The 19,887-nt window shown below is 41.0% G+C and overlaps 2 protein-coding genes across 2 annotated transcripts in view; both read right to left on the reverse strand.

Moving 5' to 3' along the window:
* The window catches only part of LOC117338458 (angiopoietin-4-like), a 19,464-nt gene extending 16,286 nt beyond the window's left edge, over window positions 1-3,178 (reverse strand). Inside the window, exons 1-3 of the mRNA XM_033899811.1 lie at window positions 2,595-3,178; window positions 2,327-2,329; window positions 1,230-1,789 (exon numbers count right to left, since the gene is read on the reverse strand). Of these exons, the coding sequence (XP_033755702.1) occupies window positions 1,230-1,789; window positions 2,327-2,329; window positions 2,595-3,178 (1,147 nt within the window). The remainder of the gene's footprint in view (window positions 1-1,229; window positions 1,790-2,326; window positions 2,330-2,594) is intronic.
* Window positions 2,342-13,678, reverse strand: LOC117338205. The gene is made up of 3 exons (XM_033899462.1): window positions 13,566-13,678; window positions 4,994-5,121; window positions 2,342-3,804 (listed from the first exon to the last, which is right to left on the reverse strand). The coding sequence occupies exons 1-3, from the start codon at window positions 13,667-13,669 to the stop codon at window positions 3,302-3,304; spliced, it is 735 nt and encodes a 244-aa protein (XP_033755353.1). The 5' UTR covers window positions 13,670-13,678; the 3' UTR covers window positions 2,342-3,301.
* Between the last annotated feature and the right edge of the window lie 6,209 nt (window positions 13,679-19,887).

Here is a 19,887-nt window from a genome sequence, read left to right on the forward strand (position 1 = left end):
TGAATTGAGAACTCTTTCGTTTTTCCACACTTAAGTTGCACGCCTCAGTAACATAATTTACTAGGTTATCATTGTCTAAAACTGAACGTTATATTTATTACAGTTACAAATGAAATAATAAATCCTTCTGCTTTGTACCACACGTCAATGGAATATGATCAAAGTCTTAAAAACCACGTTATTCACTACGAGAAGACGACTACCCGATAGCAAAAATATATAGGTCAACGACGTCATGCACTGACTAACCTGGCTGGTTTCACTATGTTTTATAAGTAAACAGCGCCAGATCAACTATTACACAAGAGATCACGTGGTGGAGGTTTCCAAGAATAAGCCAATCAAATAAAAGATATGATTCGTCTAAAAATAACACCGTTAATCATACATTGTAGTTACCGAACTTCATGCCGGTGTCGACACAACTTCCTCCCCCCGTTTGAAAAGATCCTATAACGAAGCCCGTTCTTGCAAAGAAACTGCTACAATGCGGAATAAAAACGCAAACACAAGAGTTTTCTTTAAATTTCATTAACAAAACATAAAATGCCTACCTGGCAGTTTAAATCAACAAAAATAAAATATCACACTCTCGGAGATCAAAAGACATGAGGGACATATAGTCATTGAAAGACATACCGGATATGTATTGGATCTGCATGCGTCCATTGAAACTTGAAACTAATATTTATACTACTGCCACAAATTAGCTTTGCCAATCATTGAAACAAAAAACTAAATTATATGGCTGTATATTTATATATATATAGTTATCGGACACCCACCGCTGGAGAAATAAATGGGGGGGGGGGGGGGGGGTGGGTGCTTGTTTTGCTACTTTGTCAATCCAAGAATATGCACAATTATGGCCCAAATAAGACCTACATTGTACATTATATTTGATAAACATCTCTTCTGTACTTTTTGAGATATTTGGATAACAAACTTTCAAAATGAACATAGCTCTGTCATCCTATTTTTTCCAATCTGAGAAATAACTAATAAAATTTCAGATGGCTGCCTGTCAGCCATGTTTTTTTCGATCATCCCAAAAATGCAATACACACAACTATAGGGACCAAGTCATTCCTTTATTAGGTTAGGACATGTCAATACACTGTGGCCCGATTCTCTACATAAACTGCAGCATCTTTCTTCTTTTTTCCTTTTATAATTTTCAAGCAACACAATTCTGTTTTGTTTTTCCATGACCTGTTTGAGTGCATTACTTCCCTTGTGACTACTTCCACGGAAGTATTGCTTTGTTATCATATCATTTAGCTTCTCAAGACCTTGCTGGCTGAAAGACACTATATTGCCATGGAGTCTAATCAACTCTGCAACATGGTATCTTAAAACATGTATGTAAGGAGTAATGTCCCTTGTCTGAAATGTGCTTGCGTACAATTCGCACCATTCCTTTGCTAAACTTTCAACATCATCTGCGTTTGGTTTTTCAAGCTTAATCAGTTCATTCAGTTGTTTAAAATCATCCCACACCTTTTGTACCAGACCTGCTCTAACCTGGTCTTCAAATAATTCGCTAGCTTTAAAATGACGGAGAATTTTCAGTTTTTCAGGACCAGTTAATTCTCTAAACTCTAGTTTATTGGTTTCTCTATTGATGTGGAGCTCAAAATTTATACCCAGCCTTTGTAAAAAGCTTTCCAGAGATGCAATGTGTTTCACTTTTTTCCTGTCCAAGTCTGACTTAAATGTGGTGTTGGCAGTAATATTATCTAAAACCCTAAGTTCTGCAATCAACAGATTAAATAATTTGTCACTGATCCTTAAAAACATGTGTAAATTATCAATGACAACATGTAAAGGTGTAACACACTGAAACAATGGTGGATTCTTGACAGAAAAACCTAGATCTTTCTTTCCCTTTTTGGCTTTGAAGTATCAACAGTATACACCATACGAGCACCTTTACTTTCTTCCAGCATGGACCAAGATTTTTCTAAATCCAATTTTTCTTTTTTGTCACATTTACAGTACACGCACACATGTTGGCATGCAATTGATGGAATTCCACAGGCAATCAATAGGAATTTATAGTCCCCACCGAGCATTATTTTCAAAGAAAACTTTCGGCAACCAACTTCTATCGTCTCACCTTGTAGCATATTTATTTCCTCTCTAAGGTCACCTAATACTTCTGCTAAACCCAAATAATTTTCTTTGGTACGAACAATACAAAGGGGATAGTTTCCCGATGCGGAGCTACTTCTATTCTCATTTACAATTGTGAATGTGAAATTAATGAGATGAAGTCTTTTTCCTACGTTGGTACCATCACCTGAAAGTTTGATGACTAACTTACCATCTGGAACAAAATTAGGGTTTTCAAGTAGTTAATGGGACAAAATTACTTCAAGATGTTGCCTAAATGACTGCTGAACACCCAACTCATCAGGAGTTTCAATTATTCGAAAATTTGAGTTTATCTTGGATATGAAATCCTGAATCGCAGTGCTGCGGGGTAATGTTTTGAACAGCATACTGAGTTCGTGGTACGCTTCTTTAGATACATTTAATGTATCAAGTATGTAAATCAGAGTGTTCATGTCATCAAGTTGTCTTATGCTTACATTTTGATGATTTTCTTTATTCTCACTCTCATAGATCTGGAGAACTTCTTTTTTTTCCCATTTCTTGAAACTAACACAGATATTGGTTTCACACCTTCCTGTTCCAAGAAACTCAGAGCTGTCTTACAAGCTGCCGCATCACATTTCCTCCTTTTTGACTGGTATGCTGGAGTGCAGTCTTCAAATGGTTTTCGTTTAATGGGAATAGTGTGGTTTTCCAAATTATCCTTTCCTGACGTCATTGACTGTTTTTCTGTGGATTTGATATAACTATAAAATTTCTCTTCTAGGGTACTTAATTCTTTCTTCTGATCTGCATTTTCTTTCTTTAAAGTTTCCATTTCTTCCTTTTGTTTCTGTAATAAAACTTCACACTCGTGTCTTTGCAGAGGTACTTCCCATGAATACTTACATTGTTCAATATCTTTCATAAATTTTCTAAACTGAGATCCTCCTTTGACCTTTGCACGTAGCCCCCTTGTTTTGAGTCTAAATAATTCCGCTCTCAATGTGTTTAAATGCCTCTCATTTGTTGCAAACGACAATACGCACTGATCTTGTAAAATTCGTTGATATTCCACCATATTGTCGTAACTTAATGCTTTGTTCCAAAAATGTTTCTGAAGTATACCAAATAAAACTCCACAGGATAAAACAACCATGATTCTTGATTAGTTCAAACTTCAGGCAAATCATCACGACATGCTTTATAAATGTGAACTATTGAGGAAAGACGCAAGCATTCCACTGTTTCCTGGGACTTTTACGAAACTAAAGACGAGTTCAGTGCCCTGTGGGATTTCGACTTTGTCAAGGTGGTCGGGGTACACGATGAATTCTGTCTTGTTCTTTTTCTGTCTAAGCCAAAATCTGACAGTTACAGTTTTTATATAATAGCTATCACCGTGTTGATTTTGGACAAGATAATCCCAACCCACACCAAATATTTTTTCTAAGGATTGTCTGCTGTCAATTGTGAAAATTGTCTTCATCCTTGTTTCTTTGAAAATTATTCCAACTTGCCTTAGAGGCTCAAACTGTTCGGTGTCCATTTTCATACGTATAAACACCTTACTATCAGTTTTTGTATATCTTAGTGAATTTTTTATGTCAATCTTCAGCTCTGCAACTTTCCCATTGGTTGTTTCCAATTCCCTGTTTACTCTAATGTCCTCCTTTTTTTTCCACTCATCATAGCGATGATGCCATCCTACAATAAAAAAAATAACACATTAAATAATTTTTCATGTCTGCATTATATAAATCCCCCCGCCCCATTTAATACAAAATAGTTCAATCTTTCAAATTTTGTCAATTAAGGGCAACATGTTTTTGAATCACTCTGTGACCATGAAATGCTATATTGTGTGTTTGGGTGTTTTCCTCACAAAATGAATGCTTCAAAATTCTTCATTTCGCCGTGCCGACTACAAATAAGACCAAATATTATTAAAACAGGATAATAACCAAGTTTTGACCAAATGTGGCCATCTTGAATCATAAGTTCATATTTTTATAATGTCTAATGAGTGCTGTAACTTTATCATTCCTCTATTAAGTACATCAAGCATGATATTTCAGTACCTCATGGTTATGGAGAGAGCCCCTACAAGCTTTTACCCGAAACTGAGGTGGGGGGAGGTCAACAGTAAAATGTAGGGCACAGTGACCCGATTCTGGTATGACATCTCACCTCGTCCTACACATAGCTAGATGGACCCAAAAGGTTACCGAGTAAGTGCCCTACATAATACAGGAAATACAGTCCAGACATGTTTTTTTCTAAAATGTAGGTCAATGTCTAAACACAACTCTCACCTAAGTGGATCTACATACCTTGATCATTTTAAAAGCTCCAATGCCCTATAGGTTTAATATAAGGATATATTTAGCTAGCCGCGCCCCCGATGGAGGACTTATTAACTCTTAATGAACCTCACATAATTTTTTAATGACTCTATATACACTACCAGAGCCTGAGTCTATGCCCTATTAGCCTACAAAGGCCTGACACAAATGGACAGGATAAATAAACTTATACTTTGATCTTGGAAGAGGGATTGTCTGCTTATGGTAAAATATTGTTTCCCATCATGAAAACCGATTCCAAATAACAACGATGTAATTTGTAAATCATGTCTTGGGTCAGACATTCCTGCCAAAACCCCAAGGCAGTGAAAAACTCTATTAATTCGCCCGATATGCAGTGACTTCACTCAGGTAATTTATATACGGTATACATACCGGGTATATACATGTATATTCTTGCATATGTCACAACTCTCTGTAACAGCACTGAGCAGTAACATACCCCGGTATTATGCAGACAGAAACTGCAAATTTATCAACTTGTTTTTATTCACAGTCAGTGACAATCAATGATATTCTTTTTTTCTCACCTTTATAATGAACCTTGCAGTAACCACCGTCTTTTGATTCTTCTATGATCTCTACTGGATAATATTTATCCACATGTGATGTCCTTCGCCTGCTCCTTGCAATTGGCAGCGACAGCTTTTCCAAGTCACTATAGAAGATATGAATAAACATTTAATTCTCAAAAACACATTGTATTGTGTATGCAATTGATTTGTAAACATAAATAGCTACACGTATATATAGCTCATTAGCTAGAACTAGTTAACATACCAGGTATCTATATAATTGCTGACCATTCAAAGACAGGAATCAAACCAAGGTAATTTGGCCGATTAATTATATTATGATATCAATAATAAATATCTAATTTTAAACCATTCCTACCAAATACAAGATACCAAAATATATATCCCCAATACTAAGGAGGACTGTATTGAACGAATGGGAGACAGAGGATATGGGTAGATCCTCAGTGACGTCAGCAATGAACGCCCTGCCTCCTCCTGTTCTGGTTTTGGAAGCATATCGCAGAGGCATATGAAAGAATCCATTGGTTTGCTCGGGTACACATGATATAAATGAAGCAAAATAAACCCGAACTGAATCCAGTTCATACAGCCCTCAAAATCTATTTATATCCCCAATACTTAAGAAGGAGGACTGTAGTGAACGGATGGGAGACACTGATCATGAGGATACGGGTAGATCTAGGGGTAAGTGGGTTAGATTAAATAAATTTCTGTGAAAAAAATGACATCGATCGTTGACTGGTGGGGAGCATTCCCGCCCTTCCATGTCATTGTTACCGAATTTTATTTTTATATTGCCCCCCCTCTCCGGGTACTCCGGCTTTCCTCCACCTCCAAAACCTGGCACGTCCTTAAATGACCCTGGCTGTTAATAGGACGTTAAACAAAACAAAAAATTGCCCCCCCCCCCCCCCCCAAAAAAAAACCCAAAAAAACCTCTGAAAATGTTTCGCACGGTCAAACGCATCGAATGCAACAAATTTTCCACGACCCTGCATAATAATTTATTAATGTGGCAGTCATTTTCGTGTAGTAGGTTTTATTACTGTAATAATTCCTTCTAATAATAAGTTTTAATTTCGTGTTATACATACACAATCAAGTGATGCATACGACAAAGTCCTCATGCTAATCTAGACTAGGCTATGTGTGACACTGTAGTGAAAATCGGGGGAGTTATCTCCCTTGGTTGGAGCTCATTCCGCACGTGAGCTAGTATAAAATCCCGCGGGGTGTCAGAGAGCGTTCTCTTTGATCCTGAACCCTGCAATGCACACATACAGCCACTAAACGTGAGTACTCGTCACTGTATTGTATGGGTTTTGGGATACGGGAGCATTCATTAGTCTTCTAGAGAAGGCTGGTGATAACCCACACCAGTTTTCTCTACACTGGTGTCAGAGTGTGTGAGAATTTCACGCCAAATTCTATTTTTTTCTACATGTTTGTTCAACTTAGTGTCGTCATGTTCCGGACAGCACGTGTCAGCGCCATTTTGTTTTGACCTGCACATGTTGCCTACGGAGCAGAACGACACTCTGTCGGACTATTAGGGGTTTTTTTTTGCTAACTATTTGTAGGTTAGGGTAGGTTGGAACGATTTAATTGTCGTTCCAACAAACATTTTTTTTTTTTTCGTGTTTTTGCTGGTACACTTGATCGTGTGGGCCGCCCATATCGGCGGCATACAAAGGCCGAGTGTACAATTATACAGTGACATAGGTTTTTTTTAATTAGAAATTAGTTTAGGTAGTTATTTTTATACGGCTACGCACCTGTGCTGTGGGCCGCCCATTATATTTTGGCGGCGTACGGAGGAGGTGTGTTATAATCGCACGTATTTTAGGTTAGAGTAGTTAGTGTTAGGAAACTTATTTTTAGTTATAGGAAATTAGTGTTAGGTTAGTATTAGGATAGCATAGATTAGATATAATTACATGTATTATTGGTGTTATTTTACATAGCACCACACAACAGTAGCCTACAAACACATGTAAAAACTGTGTTGTGTTCTTTATTTACACCACCCCTTTTGCATACAAAAACTGTGTTGTGTTCTTTATTTACACCACCTGTGTTGCCTTCTTTATTTTTCCTGTGATAACCATGCCTTGTATTAATTTAAGGGAAGCAACAGAGGAGGAACTCTGTTCCCTCCCAGGTATAGGGGAGGTGTCAGCAGAAAAGATAATAGAGATTAGGGGAAATGGGGATTTAACTTTGTCTGCCCTAAAGGAAATCAGGGTTACAAAGAGTACTTGGCTAGAATGGATAGGGCAGGGGAAAATTACAGGCATTAACTTAATGCCAACCTCACCACCCCATTCACCCACTCCCTCCAGAGAGTCACACTCTCCTAGTAAAAACTTAGAAAGTCGCCTGGATAAACAGGACGATGCAATGAGGGACATGAACCTCAAATTTACAGAGTTATGGGGTAAGCTTGATAAATTTATGGTAGACAGGGGGACAGCGGAACTCTTGAAGGAGGAGTCCGCTGTTACCAGGTCAATTCCTGGTAAGGTGGTACAACCGGGAACAATTCAGCTAACCACCCCTAGTGGGGCGCAGTACATCCATGACCAGGTACCACTAGACCCCCAGCCCTTAGAACCCACAGTTCCTGACTTTCCTCCAGTATGGGGGGAACCCACCCAACAACGGGAGGCACCAGGGGGGTTGGTCATGTCGGGGACCCTTCCACAAGGTAACCCTTATCTGGACAGCATCATAAATGTACTACCTAGGGATGGTCGATACATAAGGGATCAAGTTACCTCATACCCTCCCCAATCTAAAGCCAATACATGGGGGATACAGATATCGCCTCAACAACAAGAAATTAAAACATCTTGGGGTTTTCCAGAACCTCAGAACAACATGAACAGTTCTGTGGATCAGCCACCGGTATCTAGGGATACTATGGGCATGACCAGATCCTATGTTTGGGACAATCTACCATGTCAAGGTATTCAACCCATAGCCAATGACATACCTGTAGGTTATGGATTTCAACCAGGTCCCCAGGTAACAGGCAGGCACCCAGTATCTGCTGGAGTCCAGACATTTGCTGACTTAGACCCTTTATGTTCCAGGGACCTGGGTGGTTATGGTGGTAACATTACTACCAATCTACCACCAAATGATTATGGGGGGTCTACACCCATACCACACCCACAGATACATGACTTGCCCACAGCCCCTGTATGTAGGCCCAATGTAGAAACTCCTTTATTAGGGTACATAGATGGCCTCACCATACCAAACCGTATTAAACCGGATAACTCAGGGGATAGTAAACCTCCTCCCAATATGGGAACAGAGACCCACGTGGGGGATACAGCTGTTAAGTATACCCGTAGAGGTTCGGTAGACAGACAGTCAATATACCATAGAGACCCGGGGGGGGGGGGGGGGGGGGGGGGGGGGGGGGGGGGGGGGGGGGGGGGGAGGCACACATATGATAGGCATAATCGGGACGACCACGGTTCTCGGCGCGGCTCAACCGATCGAGGGGCCGTTGACAATAGGCGTGCCCGCAATCCGCGTCGTGCCCGAGTGGGAAACCGCCGTGCCGACTCATCGGACAGTGAACCATCTGACTTAGATCTCTCGAGTCAGGAGGAGCCTAATGTGGAGTCATCCAGTGACAACTTCAACCGACATCGGAGAGATGGACACCGCCACCACCGACCTCGCAGTAAAAGCCCGCAGCGCCACAAGATGCCAACATTTACTGGTAAGGATAGATGGGAACCCTTCATCCTAAAATTTGACCGCATAGTAGCCGACAACGCATGGTCAGAGCGTAAGACAATTAACCGGTTCTTTGATTGTCTAAGCGGGGACGCGCTAGAATATGCAGATAAACTACCCGGCGCGCTCTCCTTTCATCGGCTAAAAAAGAAGATGAAGGAGAGGTTTAGTGACAAGGATGTACCTGTAGTAGCTAGGCGCGAGCTCCAGTATGCCAAGCAGGAAGAAACGGAGACCCTTGCTGAGTACGCTCAGCGTATCCAAACGCTTACCAATGATGGGTATGCTTATGCTGATGAGACCACCCAACATAAAATCGCGACAGAATCCTTCTTAAAGGGATGCCGGGAGAAGGTGGCAGCCCAAAAAGCTATGGAAAAGAACCCCAAGACGGTTCATAAGGCCCTTAAATATATAAAGGCCTCGGTAGCGAACCAGCGCACATTATTTGGCACACGCTCATCACATTTTCCGAGTAGACAGGTGGAGTTCGCTGAAGGCACCAAACCCGGGGACAGTGAGACACAACAGGAGATTATTAAAATGCTACGCGATGAGGTAAATGATCTCAAACGGTCGCTTACGCGTGGTGGGACAGCTAACTCACCGTACTACCAGCCTCGGCCCCCACCTCCATACCATAATCAGGGTGGAGGTGAGGTGGTATCTCCGTATTACCCGCCGGCGGGGGATCCACGTTGGTATCCTCCGTATCGCGAAGGGAATCGAAATCCCGACCGAAGACCTCGATCTCCCGGGTACGACGGTTCCCCGCGGTGCTTCCAACGGTCAACGGATAATGACGGCCGTCAATTTCTGCCTAGGGAACAGGATCGTTCCCCTACTGCTGACCGGAAGACGTGGGACCGAGGACGTAACTCTACGCCACCAGGGTGGGATAATGGTAAGAGCCAGGGCGGCGCGGACAACAGCCGCGTCCAGGTGAACAAGTCCATGTCCCAAGACTGCCAGAAGGATTTTCCTAGTCGGTCCTGCTCTCCGTCATCATCAAACAATGGGTTCCGGGATCCATCCCCCCAGAGGGAAATAAAGTTGGTGGTCTCTGAAGGCAGCAGCCTCACTATACCAGTAACTTTGAATGGAACGTCCATAAGAGCAGTCGTAGATACAGCCGCCACCATGACATTAGTCCGGAGAGGATTATTGGACCACCTGAACGGGCCGTTAATACTTGGAAAGCGCGTACAGCTCCGAGGGTTCACCGGCAACGTGGAGAACGTGTGGGAAATAAAAGATCTACTCATCGGCGTGGGAGACATAGTAACCCCCTGGACGGTATGTGAAGCACCGATTACCGACGACATGTTGCTGGGGGTAGACTTCTTAGCCAAAAACAACTGCGTTCTGGATATGAACTCTGGGAGGTTCCTGATGGCAGATCAGATAATTCCCCTCACCCCGTATAGGGAGAACAAACAGAATACCGCTAAGGTGTCGGCGACTCAGACCACCACTATTCCCTCAAACTCCATAGGATTTTGTGATGTCAGCTGGAACGAGACCACCCGGCAGCCGGTCATGGTCCAGCCCAACTCCAGTGCGGTGGGGCCATTATTTGGCAACACATCGGTATCCTCTGGGGTGGATCATGCCATTATGAAGGTGGTCAGTGACTCCAAAATTGCAAGGGGGAAGGACGTCATGAGAATAGAGACAGTGGAGCCCAATATGCCCCTTCCTGTCAGGGAACCACACACTGAGCCGCCAGGAGAAGCCCATTCCAACAGAGGCGTGTCATGGAAGACCCAGAATGATCCGAACCCAGGAGGTGGATCAGAGCTTCTTAAAAACATGTCTGTTGTACCCATACGCGAGAACGCGCTGAAGGGCCGCTATCTGCAGTGTCGTGGGATTTCGCGCCAACAGAACCAGGGTCCGCTGAGTATGTCTGTCAAACCATGGAAGATTGACCCCGGGGGTACCTACTCATGCAGTCTAGGGGAAGAATGGGGACCCTATATCACTCTCCTATACAGGGAGACAAAAACTCCCCATAAGTTGGACATTAAGGTCCATTGGGAAGGGGCTGATACAGGACTAGGGGCCAAGTATTGTCACCACGATCGCTTAAAGCTCTACGCGGGGGATACATTTCCCATATGGCTACGTCGCCTAAGACACAACCTCCTACCGGGGGCCGCGTACGATGATCCCTCGCGGACGGAAGTACCCTCGGACGAGGAGGACATAGACCCGTGTAACGCGAGTTCAGGGGAGGACAGTGACGCTCCGACGGCGAGTCGTGGGGGGCACACCCCGGAAGCGATAGTAACACACCGCCAAGTGTGGTGTCCCCGAACAAACCATCAACAGGCCCCGGGGTCTCGAACCGCCCGAATACCGTTGGCTCTCCCGATAGCACTTTGAGGGGGGACCAGAATAAACCAGTAACGCGTACGGGGAGGCAAACCAGACAACCCCGTAGATTTGACAACTACTTCCTACCCTAGGTTATACTACGGGAGGGGGGAAGGTAAGTTAGGCAAGCAAATACAGGTGGTGTGTGTAGGCACAAATGCAGGTGGTGTATAGGAGTATATAGATAGGAAATGCTACTATTCCGATCCATACAATGCAACTCTCAGTCAATTCCGTTGCAGGACTATAAATGGACATCCTGGAATTGCACCACCAGGAAGATGGGCTCGAGGACCTCCTTAGGGAGGTCCAAGGGTTATTAGAACCCGAAGCCCCATGGCCATCGACCCCCAAAGGGCCGGTGGGTCGGACTTCTCCCTCAGGGACTCCACCGTCCACAGGGACGGAGGAGTCCAAAACGTATGCAAATCCGACTCCTCAATTGGAGTCAGAGACTTCCTCGCCCCCAGGGCCCGTCAGTGCTCCCCTGGCAGAGCCGGAGAAGACGGACCTTGAGGGCGACAACATTCCCCCTGAAACGTCCGGGGGGGATGTCCCTTCACCAATCCAGGGCCCCACTAAAACACCAAACCCGATATCCACCTTGCCACCGCTTTATAGGAGCTGGAGGTGACGGTGGAGCCCCTAAATATCCAAAATAGAGAAATGCCTCCTAGGGTTCCAAATTATTTGTAGAACCTCAAGGGGGCAAGTCTTAAAAGTCTATGTAACCAGTAATGTGCACCGCGGAGTTCCAGTGGAACCTCAGCAGGCAGCATCCCAATTGATATTTATATACTTGATGAAATATCGGAATTCTCTAATTCTCGGAAGGAGGGTTTAGAGTTCAAGGCACTCTGGTGCTGATGGAACTTAAAGTCCCTCAAGGGGGGCGTGCAGTCACACAGAGATCTCTCCTCAATTTGTGGGTCCGAGAGCCTCTGAGGGTGTGCACGCTGCCACAACACCAACAGATTGATAAGGTGTGAGGTTCTATACCTCCAGCACAAGTTCTCAAGGTCACCGCAGGCTCCCCCCTTGAGTATTCAGGTGGAGAGGGAGGAATCTGTGGAGACAGCTATATAGCTTACCTGAGAGACCCTCCCCTGAGAACTAATACATATAATTAAAATTCACTCAGGTCATCAGGTAGCCATTGGTCACAGAGAGCACACCTCATCTTAAGAGAGGGGGTAAGGAATGGAGTACACTTCTAGTATAAGTAGTTTTTTTATCAAGAGTGCTCTCCAATAAAAGGGGGGAGGGAATGGAGTGACTACACTCCTAGTATTTTTATCCTATGAAACTATCAGTTTTGGTTTAATTGGTCAAAATACATCTAATGTATATAGGATCAGTTATGGCTTAAGTGTTGCCCATAGAACCGTCGGGTACTGGGGCCTACCACTTAGTAGTGGAACCCTCATCCGAGTGGGGCTGGGACTTAACAAGCAACTTAAAGCCTTTCCTCACATAGGGGAATGTAAATATTGTACATATATCAGTTGCACAAATAGTTAATCTTCATCTCAGCAGGTATAATTTAAGTAAGTTGCATTAACCCTCAATAAAATCCCTCCACATAAAACAGTAAATGGTTGTTCAAGGAACCCCTGGGTTTTCTCAGGCTGGGGCCTTCGGAACAACCCCAACTCCCTTAAGTTTGGATATTTAAATATATACTCAGAGTTAAATGTTAGTTAGGAAGTCTGAGGATAAAAACCCTCTGACCGTCGTCTAACACAGCAGTTATATACATAGCTGCTATTAGTAAAACAAAAATAGAATTTCAGAAATTAGGATCTCGGCTATTCTGAAAGAATCTCCCATGTGAGTAACGGTTCCAAAGTGCACCGTTTCCAGTCATGGGAGTTAGACAACAGACATAGGATTAGATCTAGCTTAAGGAGGCCCACACCCTCGTCGTCCCTCGGAAGATCATCAACCCTAGAATCTGGAGCCCTCCATGCCATTGGATCCATGAATGCTAGGACATCCACCAATTCTTCCGAGGGAGTGTACAGAGTCCAGGAGGGGGCCTTCATAAAACAGGGAGGAGTGTAGTGAAAATCGGGGGAGTTATCTCCCTTGGTTGGAGCTCATTCCGCACGTGAGCTAGTATAAAATCCCGCGGGGTGTCAGAGAGCGTTCTCTTTGATCCTGAACCCTGCAATGCACACATACAGCCACTAAACGTGAGTACTCGTCACTGTATTGTATGGGTTTTGGGATACGGGAGCATTCATTAGTCTTCTAGAGAAGGCTGGTGATAACCCACACCAGTTTTCTCTACAACACCTTGATGGAGGAACTCAGGACTTTTTTCACCCGACACCGCTTTCTGTCCCACATCGATTGTTTGAAAACATTATTTGTCCAGTTTCACATGTTTACACTCATATTAAAACGTGGGAAAGTAAGTACTTACTAATAGGAACTCACCCGCTCCCTGTTTGGGCCAATAATGTATCTTGGCCTTCGCTCAGAGGTCCGACGGGCGCCGATTCCACAACATCCCAGAAGGTTCGCCATTTTTTTTGTTTCGCGCGTTATTGTAACAGGGGCGATAACTCTGTTTCCACAGTATAAAAAAAGTTTGATATGAAATACTGTACATATACCGCAATCAACAAACATAATATCAAACCAAATCAATCAAAAGCAAAAACGAAAAAAAACTACAAGAACCTTGCAACTGCGACCTCTTGTTATTCCTCCATTTCGACATCCAGATATTTCTGTAAAACAGCTTCCAAATTGTCACTTAACTTGTTGAAAAACAAACCCATGGAATAGCGCGCGAAGTCACTTCCGTCAAGTTAATGAGATCTGGTGTTCTCCTCACCGAATTTTACCGTCGTCAACATCGTGATATTTATAGGTATTATTTGATTAATTGGCGGATTGCTGAACTTCTCAGTAATCTCCGTACCGACCTTTAAAGCATTGCATAATATTGCAAAATATCTGCCATTCATGTACTTCTTTGGACCCCCCCCCCCCCCCCCCCCCCAAAAAAAACAATAAAAAAACCCCAAAAAAACAAGAACGACAAAAAAATAATAATAAATAACTTTACAAGAAAAGTTTCATATCTTGCTGAAGAATACAATTTCGTTCTAAACTCATTATACAATTCACTATACACCCGAGTCTAAACATCGGCGTGCTGCTCTCCCAACTCGACCACCGTCCGACTTCCATTTTTCTCTGGCATCTGTAATTTATTTAGGCACTGACCAAATTGATGAAAACAATTTCAGAAGAGTAGTCATATGCGCATATTGTCATATTGCAGCCAAGACGGCTTTAGCAGCGTATCCGACAATACTTACGTTGCCATATATAGACATTAAATCGTCAATTCGATCTGCCATAAAAGACTATTGACATTCTATAAACGAGTAATAAACTATTACAAATAAAGCCAAACATTGGTCACGCTCGGGACATTTATGTACCTATCTTACACATTAACACCTTTTGAAACGGGCAGACCTATCTGTATTCTATACATGCGATTCCCCACTCACCGTTTTACATTTTCATGCTCAGATTACAAGTCTATTTGTGACAAAACTTCCAAGTAATAGATAAAAGAACCTTATTCTCTGCTATGGCATTTTATCGAATATTCGGCCTTTTGGAAGAAATCGATATTTTTTATTCAAATATGACTCCATATTTTTTTTATTATTATTTTCACACACCATAATTATCTATTGAGAACTTTCAATCTATCATCCGTTTGAGTTTTTACATATTATCTGCACTACTTTTTTTCTCTCCATCCTCATAAACATCAAGACATTGATCACGTGATTTTAGGACCATTATTATTTTTCTTTTAAAGAATGTCATCCTAACACAGTATCTTTCCAAATATGTTTTCTCAAGATTGTATCATTATGTAAAATTGAAACTATATAATTTGTATCACAATTTGCTTAACTTTTTTGAATCCGATGAGAATGAGTTTGCTTGTCAACTTTTATTCTATATGTTCTATAAGATTTTACTGTCGGTTCAAATTACTTGTAATTTGCCTTCATTTTTCACCTCTCTAGAAAGTTTTGTTCTTCAATTTATTAAAAGTTTATTTTAAAGATATTTTCGAACCGGTTAAACTCATTGATTTCTGGTCTTAGATATTAGCGTAGGAACAAGTTATTCTATTTGCTATTGTTATTATTCCTTTAGACTTATAGCTAGTAAAAAAATCACTCTCTTGAGAATAGGTTTTCATAGTTTTCTTTATATCTAATTATAGTATGTGTACAAAGTTTCTGTCTGTCCTCTTATATTTTCTCCATTGTTTACAATTCTGTTTCTTAAATTGAAAGAAATAGTTTTCGTGGGCAATTTGTGATTTAATTGAAAATATAGACTTATTTTCTCGTAAACACATGGTTATGCCTCGATTTCAAAAAATACCAAATAACTATAATGGTAACTATAAATAATTACATTAATTAGATATTTCATTAAATTTAAGAATGATAATAGATGAGTAAAGATGTGTTCTATTACCAGTACCTATATTAAAATTCTGCATTCCTAACTCACCTTATCAACATACTTGCAAGATGTATTTTTTTCTTGTTTTTAAAACCTTTTGAGAAATACCTTGTTAACATGGATAATCAAACATCCTTCTCTTCGACTATTAGTCGGGGGTAGGTGTCACACCTTTATTCGGCCTCCGTGTACGAAAAAGAGAGGCACTCCTCATTCTTGCAATGATTTGTGCAAACAACATGATTTTGGATCCCCTCTTCTTGGTATTTACACTTAAAACATGGTCACATAATGTGATTAATTATAAAGATATCAATTATATTTACATGACTGCCTTTAGTGATTGCTGCATCAGTTTCACGTAAAATCGTGTCATCATCAGAGAATGCATCAGTACACTGCCTATGTAACGTTTATCTGTACCTCATCCGTACAGTTATTCTGAATGAGTTAGTAACGACTCGCTATCCGGATTTTATATACTCGAATCTCAAGTATCGCCGACACATGCCTTTTAGACTTTGAAAATATATAACGGGTGGTTACCTGTACTTCATATATCCGAACTATATTTCTCCTCAACATACTTTATAGGTAGTTTGTGAACCGTGCAAAGGTTAAGTGTTTCAATTAAATCTTCAGCCTCCATAATAATTAAATTTGCATCAGGCAATCAGATACATGTTTTACGTCTAATGGTGACTCTACGGAACCGAATGATGTATGCATGATGATCGAACATGTTTGTATTTCCTCTGTCGGTGCTACGAACATAACAAGAGATTTCAGTTTAACACCATTGCTGTAAGAACTAATATACCTCAAAAATATTATCTACAAGCTAATATATCACAGTATTTTTACTTTAACTTACCCAGTTAAGCTAACATATTGCTTTTAAAATTTCTAATTGTAAGGAAACACCGCATCAACTGAATTGGGATGACATATGATTGTCTCCTTTAACCTGACCTTGTATCTCCTTCCCAGTACAATTATGAACAATTTGGACACGCCATAACCGACAATATTCATATTATCTAAAAAGATAAACTACTAGACTAATCATCATAATTCTTCAGAATTTGCACCTTATAAATATATGTGAATACAAAACCCTTTCTTTATTCCGATTGTGTGAACCACACTTCAAGATGTATATGGCAGGCTTGTGGTTGAGCTCAAGGCATCTAATTCCTTGATCCTCGTCTAACACACTACATGTATAACATTTCGTGTTTGTTAAGGAGGTAGGGTTGCTAGGTAATATGGGACTTACTTCACAGAACTAAATGAAAAATAAATTGTGGGTTTTTCCCGTTTGGGCAAAGGACTTAATAGGAAGGTAAATGCATCGAGCCTACTTTTTTGATATTCATGTGAGAGAATTTCCAAAGTTTTATTATGTGTGGGCTGGGCTATACATGAAGATGTAAAATACATAAATATGAAAAAACCAACAACAACAAAAGCCAAAACAAACAAACGTTCGGTGTGTTTTTGTCGGGGGTGTTTATTAAGTGTGTATAATTTGTTGAATTTTTGTTGCTGAATTCAATACAAGAAGTTCAAAATTGGTAGATCTTTTTTATGTTTTATTTACAGGTGTACATGTGTACAAGGTGTACAAAATTTGGATTAGTGGACCAGTGTTGCATTTAAGCAGGACATTTGTAAACGTTAACATGATCGTCTAAGAGAAATTATTTGGTTCCTTGGTTCCTCTAGAGGTTTTGATCCAAGTTCATCGTTGTGTACTATGTACTTGCGTTAACGTTAATTATCATCTAAATAGATAAAAAGGGTTAGAGACCGGTTAAACCTAATATTGCTAATTGGGCCGATTTCACAGAAATAACGTTATCAATTCTTAGTATAACTATGTCCAATCGAGGACCTTACTTCTCTCATGGACAAATACAAAATAACATGCGAAAAGCAAGTTCCCTGGTTAGCCATAATACATGATAACACTTCAGGAAGATAATTCATGATTGCGCTACAGTAGTGACATACATGTTTGTTAAAATATCATTGGATAAGGTATAAGGCTTCTCCTAAAACATACAGCTTAGGCCAAGTGGAAATACACCGATGATGAAATCGTGAGAAAGAATGATTTCCGGTTGACAATGTCTTTGTCGTTAAGATCCACTATCAGCATTTACCCACAGGAACAAACGGTTTCCCTCTTTGGAGCGACTTCTTTTGTTCTTAAACCAGGACGATTACTTGGAAAAGCTTATCAGAACAGACAAAGAGACCATGCAGAGTCCTAAAGTGTTACCTGTAGATAAACTGATCTTAGCCCTGTTATGTAGCGCTATGTTTTGTAATAAATGAGTTATGAAATCTCAAAAAGGACAGATTTTAGTATTTTAGGCGCATTTTGAACTTTGTTAGGTCTTCATATGAGTATAACACCCACTTTTGGCTATTTAATATTTTGTAATTATTTTGTATATTATGGTTATTTCTTAGAAAAACACAAAAAAGAACAAGATAAAAATATATATATAATCCTGTAACAGGTACTTGCTTATATCGGAATCCATATCTCTCCAGTCAGATTCATCAAAAGGTGGCTTCAAAAAATAGAAGATGAGCTTTGACATTCACAAGGGATCAATAACCCCCATCTCTACATACTAGACATTGAGGATCGATCTAATGTTACAGAGGAGTATTCATATCATAAGGTTTTAAGACAAATTTCACTGTTATGGGTACATTAAGGATAGAACACGCCCAAACAAATTTGGTGCAAACAAAATTTATTATTGCAAAAAGGCGAATCTTCCATAACAAATGTATTAATAAATGCATAGGTCTTTATATGCTGTATGACCTATTGATTCCAGAAAATCTATTTAATTAGTATCAAATTTTGAAATTTGTAATTCCGTGTTTTCTAATGTTCATTAGGCTCTACATTTTATTTGCAATTTGCGCGGCGTGGTTGAAATATACATGCATCGTCTATAGATAGTATAAAAAGCGACATAGTAGACGACATGCTGGAAAGTGTTGACCTGTCACATTTCCTTCAATGACGAACAAGCTGGTTTTGCGATCACTATATAGTCTGCCCTAAACAATTGCATTCCACTATACAGTTGTTGACATATCGTTTACAATGACATCGAAATTCTTGCTGACGCCCATCTGAGCGGTAGATCGTGAGTCTTGACTCGTTAGAGAATCAGAGAAGAGTAAATGATGCCATCTTTGTATAGGAAACACATTCGGACTGTGTCGACGTAGCCATTCCAGTCTAATTAAGGGACACTCCAACTGAACCGCAACGCGAAGACAACACAGCACAGTATCTCGGCATAAAGCAATCCTGTCGAAGCGTCAAACCTTTGGTGGCCGGTTCGAGCGCGGTTGGTGGTTGTACAAGTGAGTCTACTGTGGCTGTTAAGAGTAGATATTGAGCTTTTGTGGACATTCAGAGCTCTTACCACGGCGTTTTGAGTGTTCCGTGCCACCATAACCTGCACTGACCTGTTGCGTAAATCGTTATTTAGCCTAGGAATCTTTCTGGCAATGACAAACGAATTTCGCTTGCGTGCTATTCGTAGTATGCACTGATGTCCCGTGTACACGAGAACGCGATGTGTGACCGACTTCAATCAACTGTGAATTGATTGGTAATGTGCATGATATCATGTTATTCAAACTGCTAACAATAGTTTATCAACATTGACAATTATTTAAATTTACTGCTGGGGCGCAACGTTCCCACGGATGTGCATAATGTACCATTGATCAGTCGGGCGGAACGTGTATAATTTAGACATTCTGGTTTTGCCTGGGGTCAGAACCTTTCTAACCTGTTGGCACAAAAGCCTACCCCATAATGTGATCTTTCCTTAGAGAGGTCAACGCGTCAGGTCAGCATTGTCGATTATAGTTCACAGTTAATCATGTCTTCACTCTTGCTTTGGTTTGTTAACTGACAGTCGGGTAAAGGTTCCCCTACCTCATACTTGACATCAATTTTACGTTTTACAGGAGCTATACACACTGAAATTGAGGCGGGGACCAGGTACCATCATATCCCTGACTATACACACTGAAATTGAGGCGGGGATCAGATATCATATCGCTGACTATACACACTGAAATTGAGGCGAGGACCAGGTACCATCATACTGACTATACACACTGAAATTGAGGCGGGGACCAGGTATCATCACTCTGACTATACACACTGAAATTGAGGCAAG

Source organism: Pecten maximus, chromosome 11, assembly GCF_902652985.1.
Source record: "Pecten maximus chromosome 11, xPecMax1.1, whole genome shotgun sequence".
In the NCBI taxonomy this organism is placed as follows: Eukaryota; Metazoa; Mollusca; class Bivalvia; order Pectinida; family Pectinidae; genus Pecten; species Pecten maximus.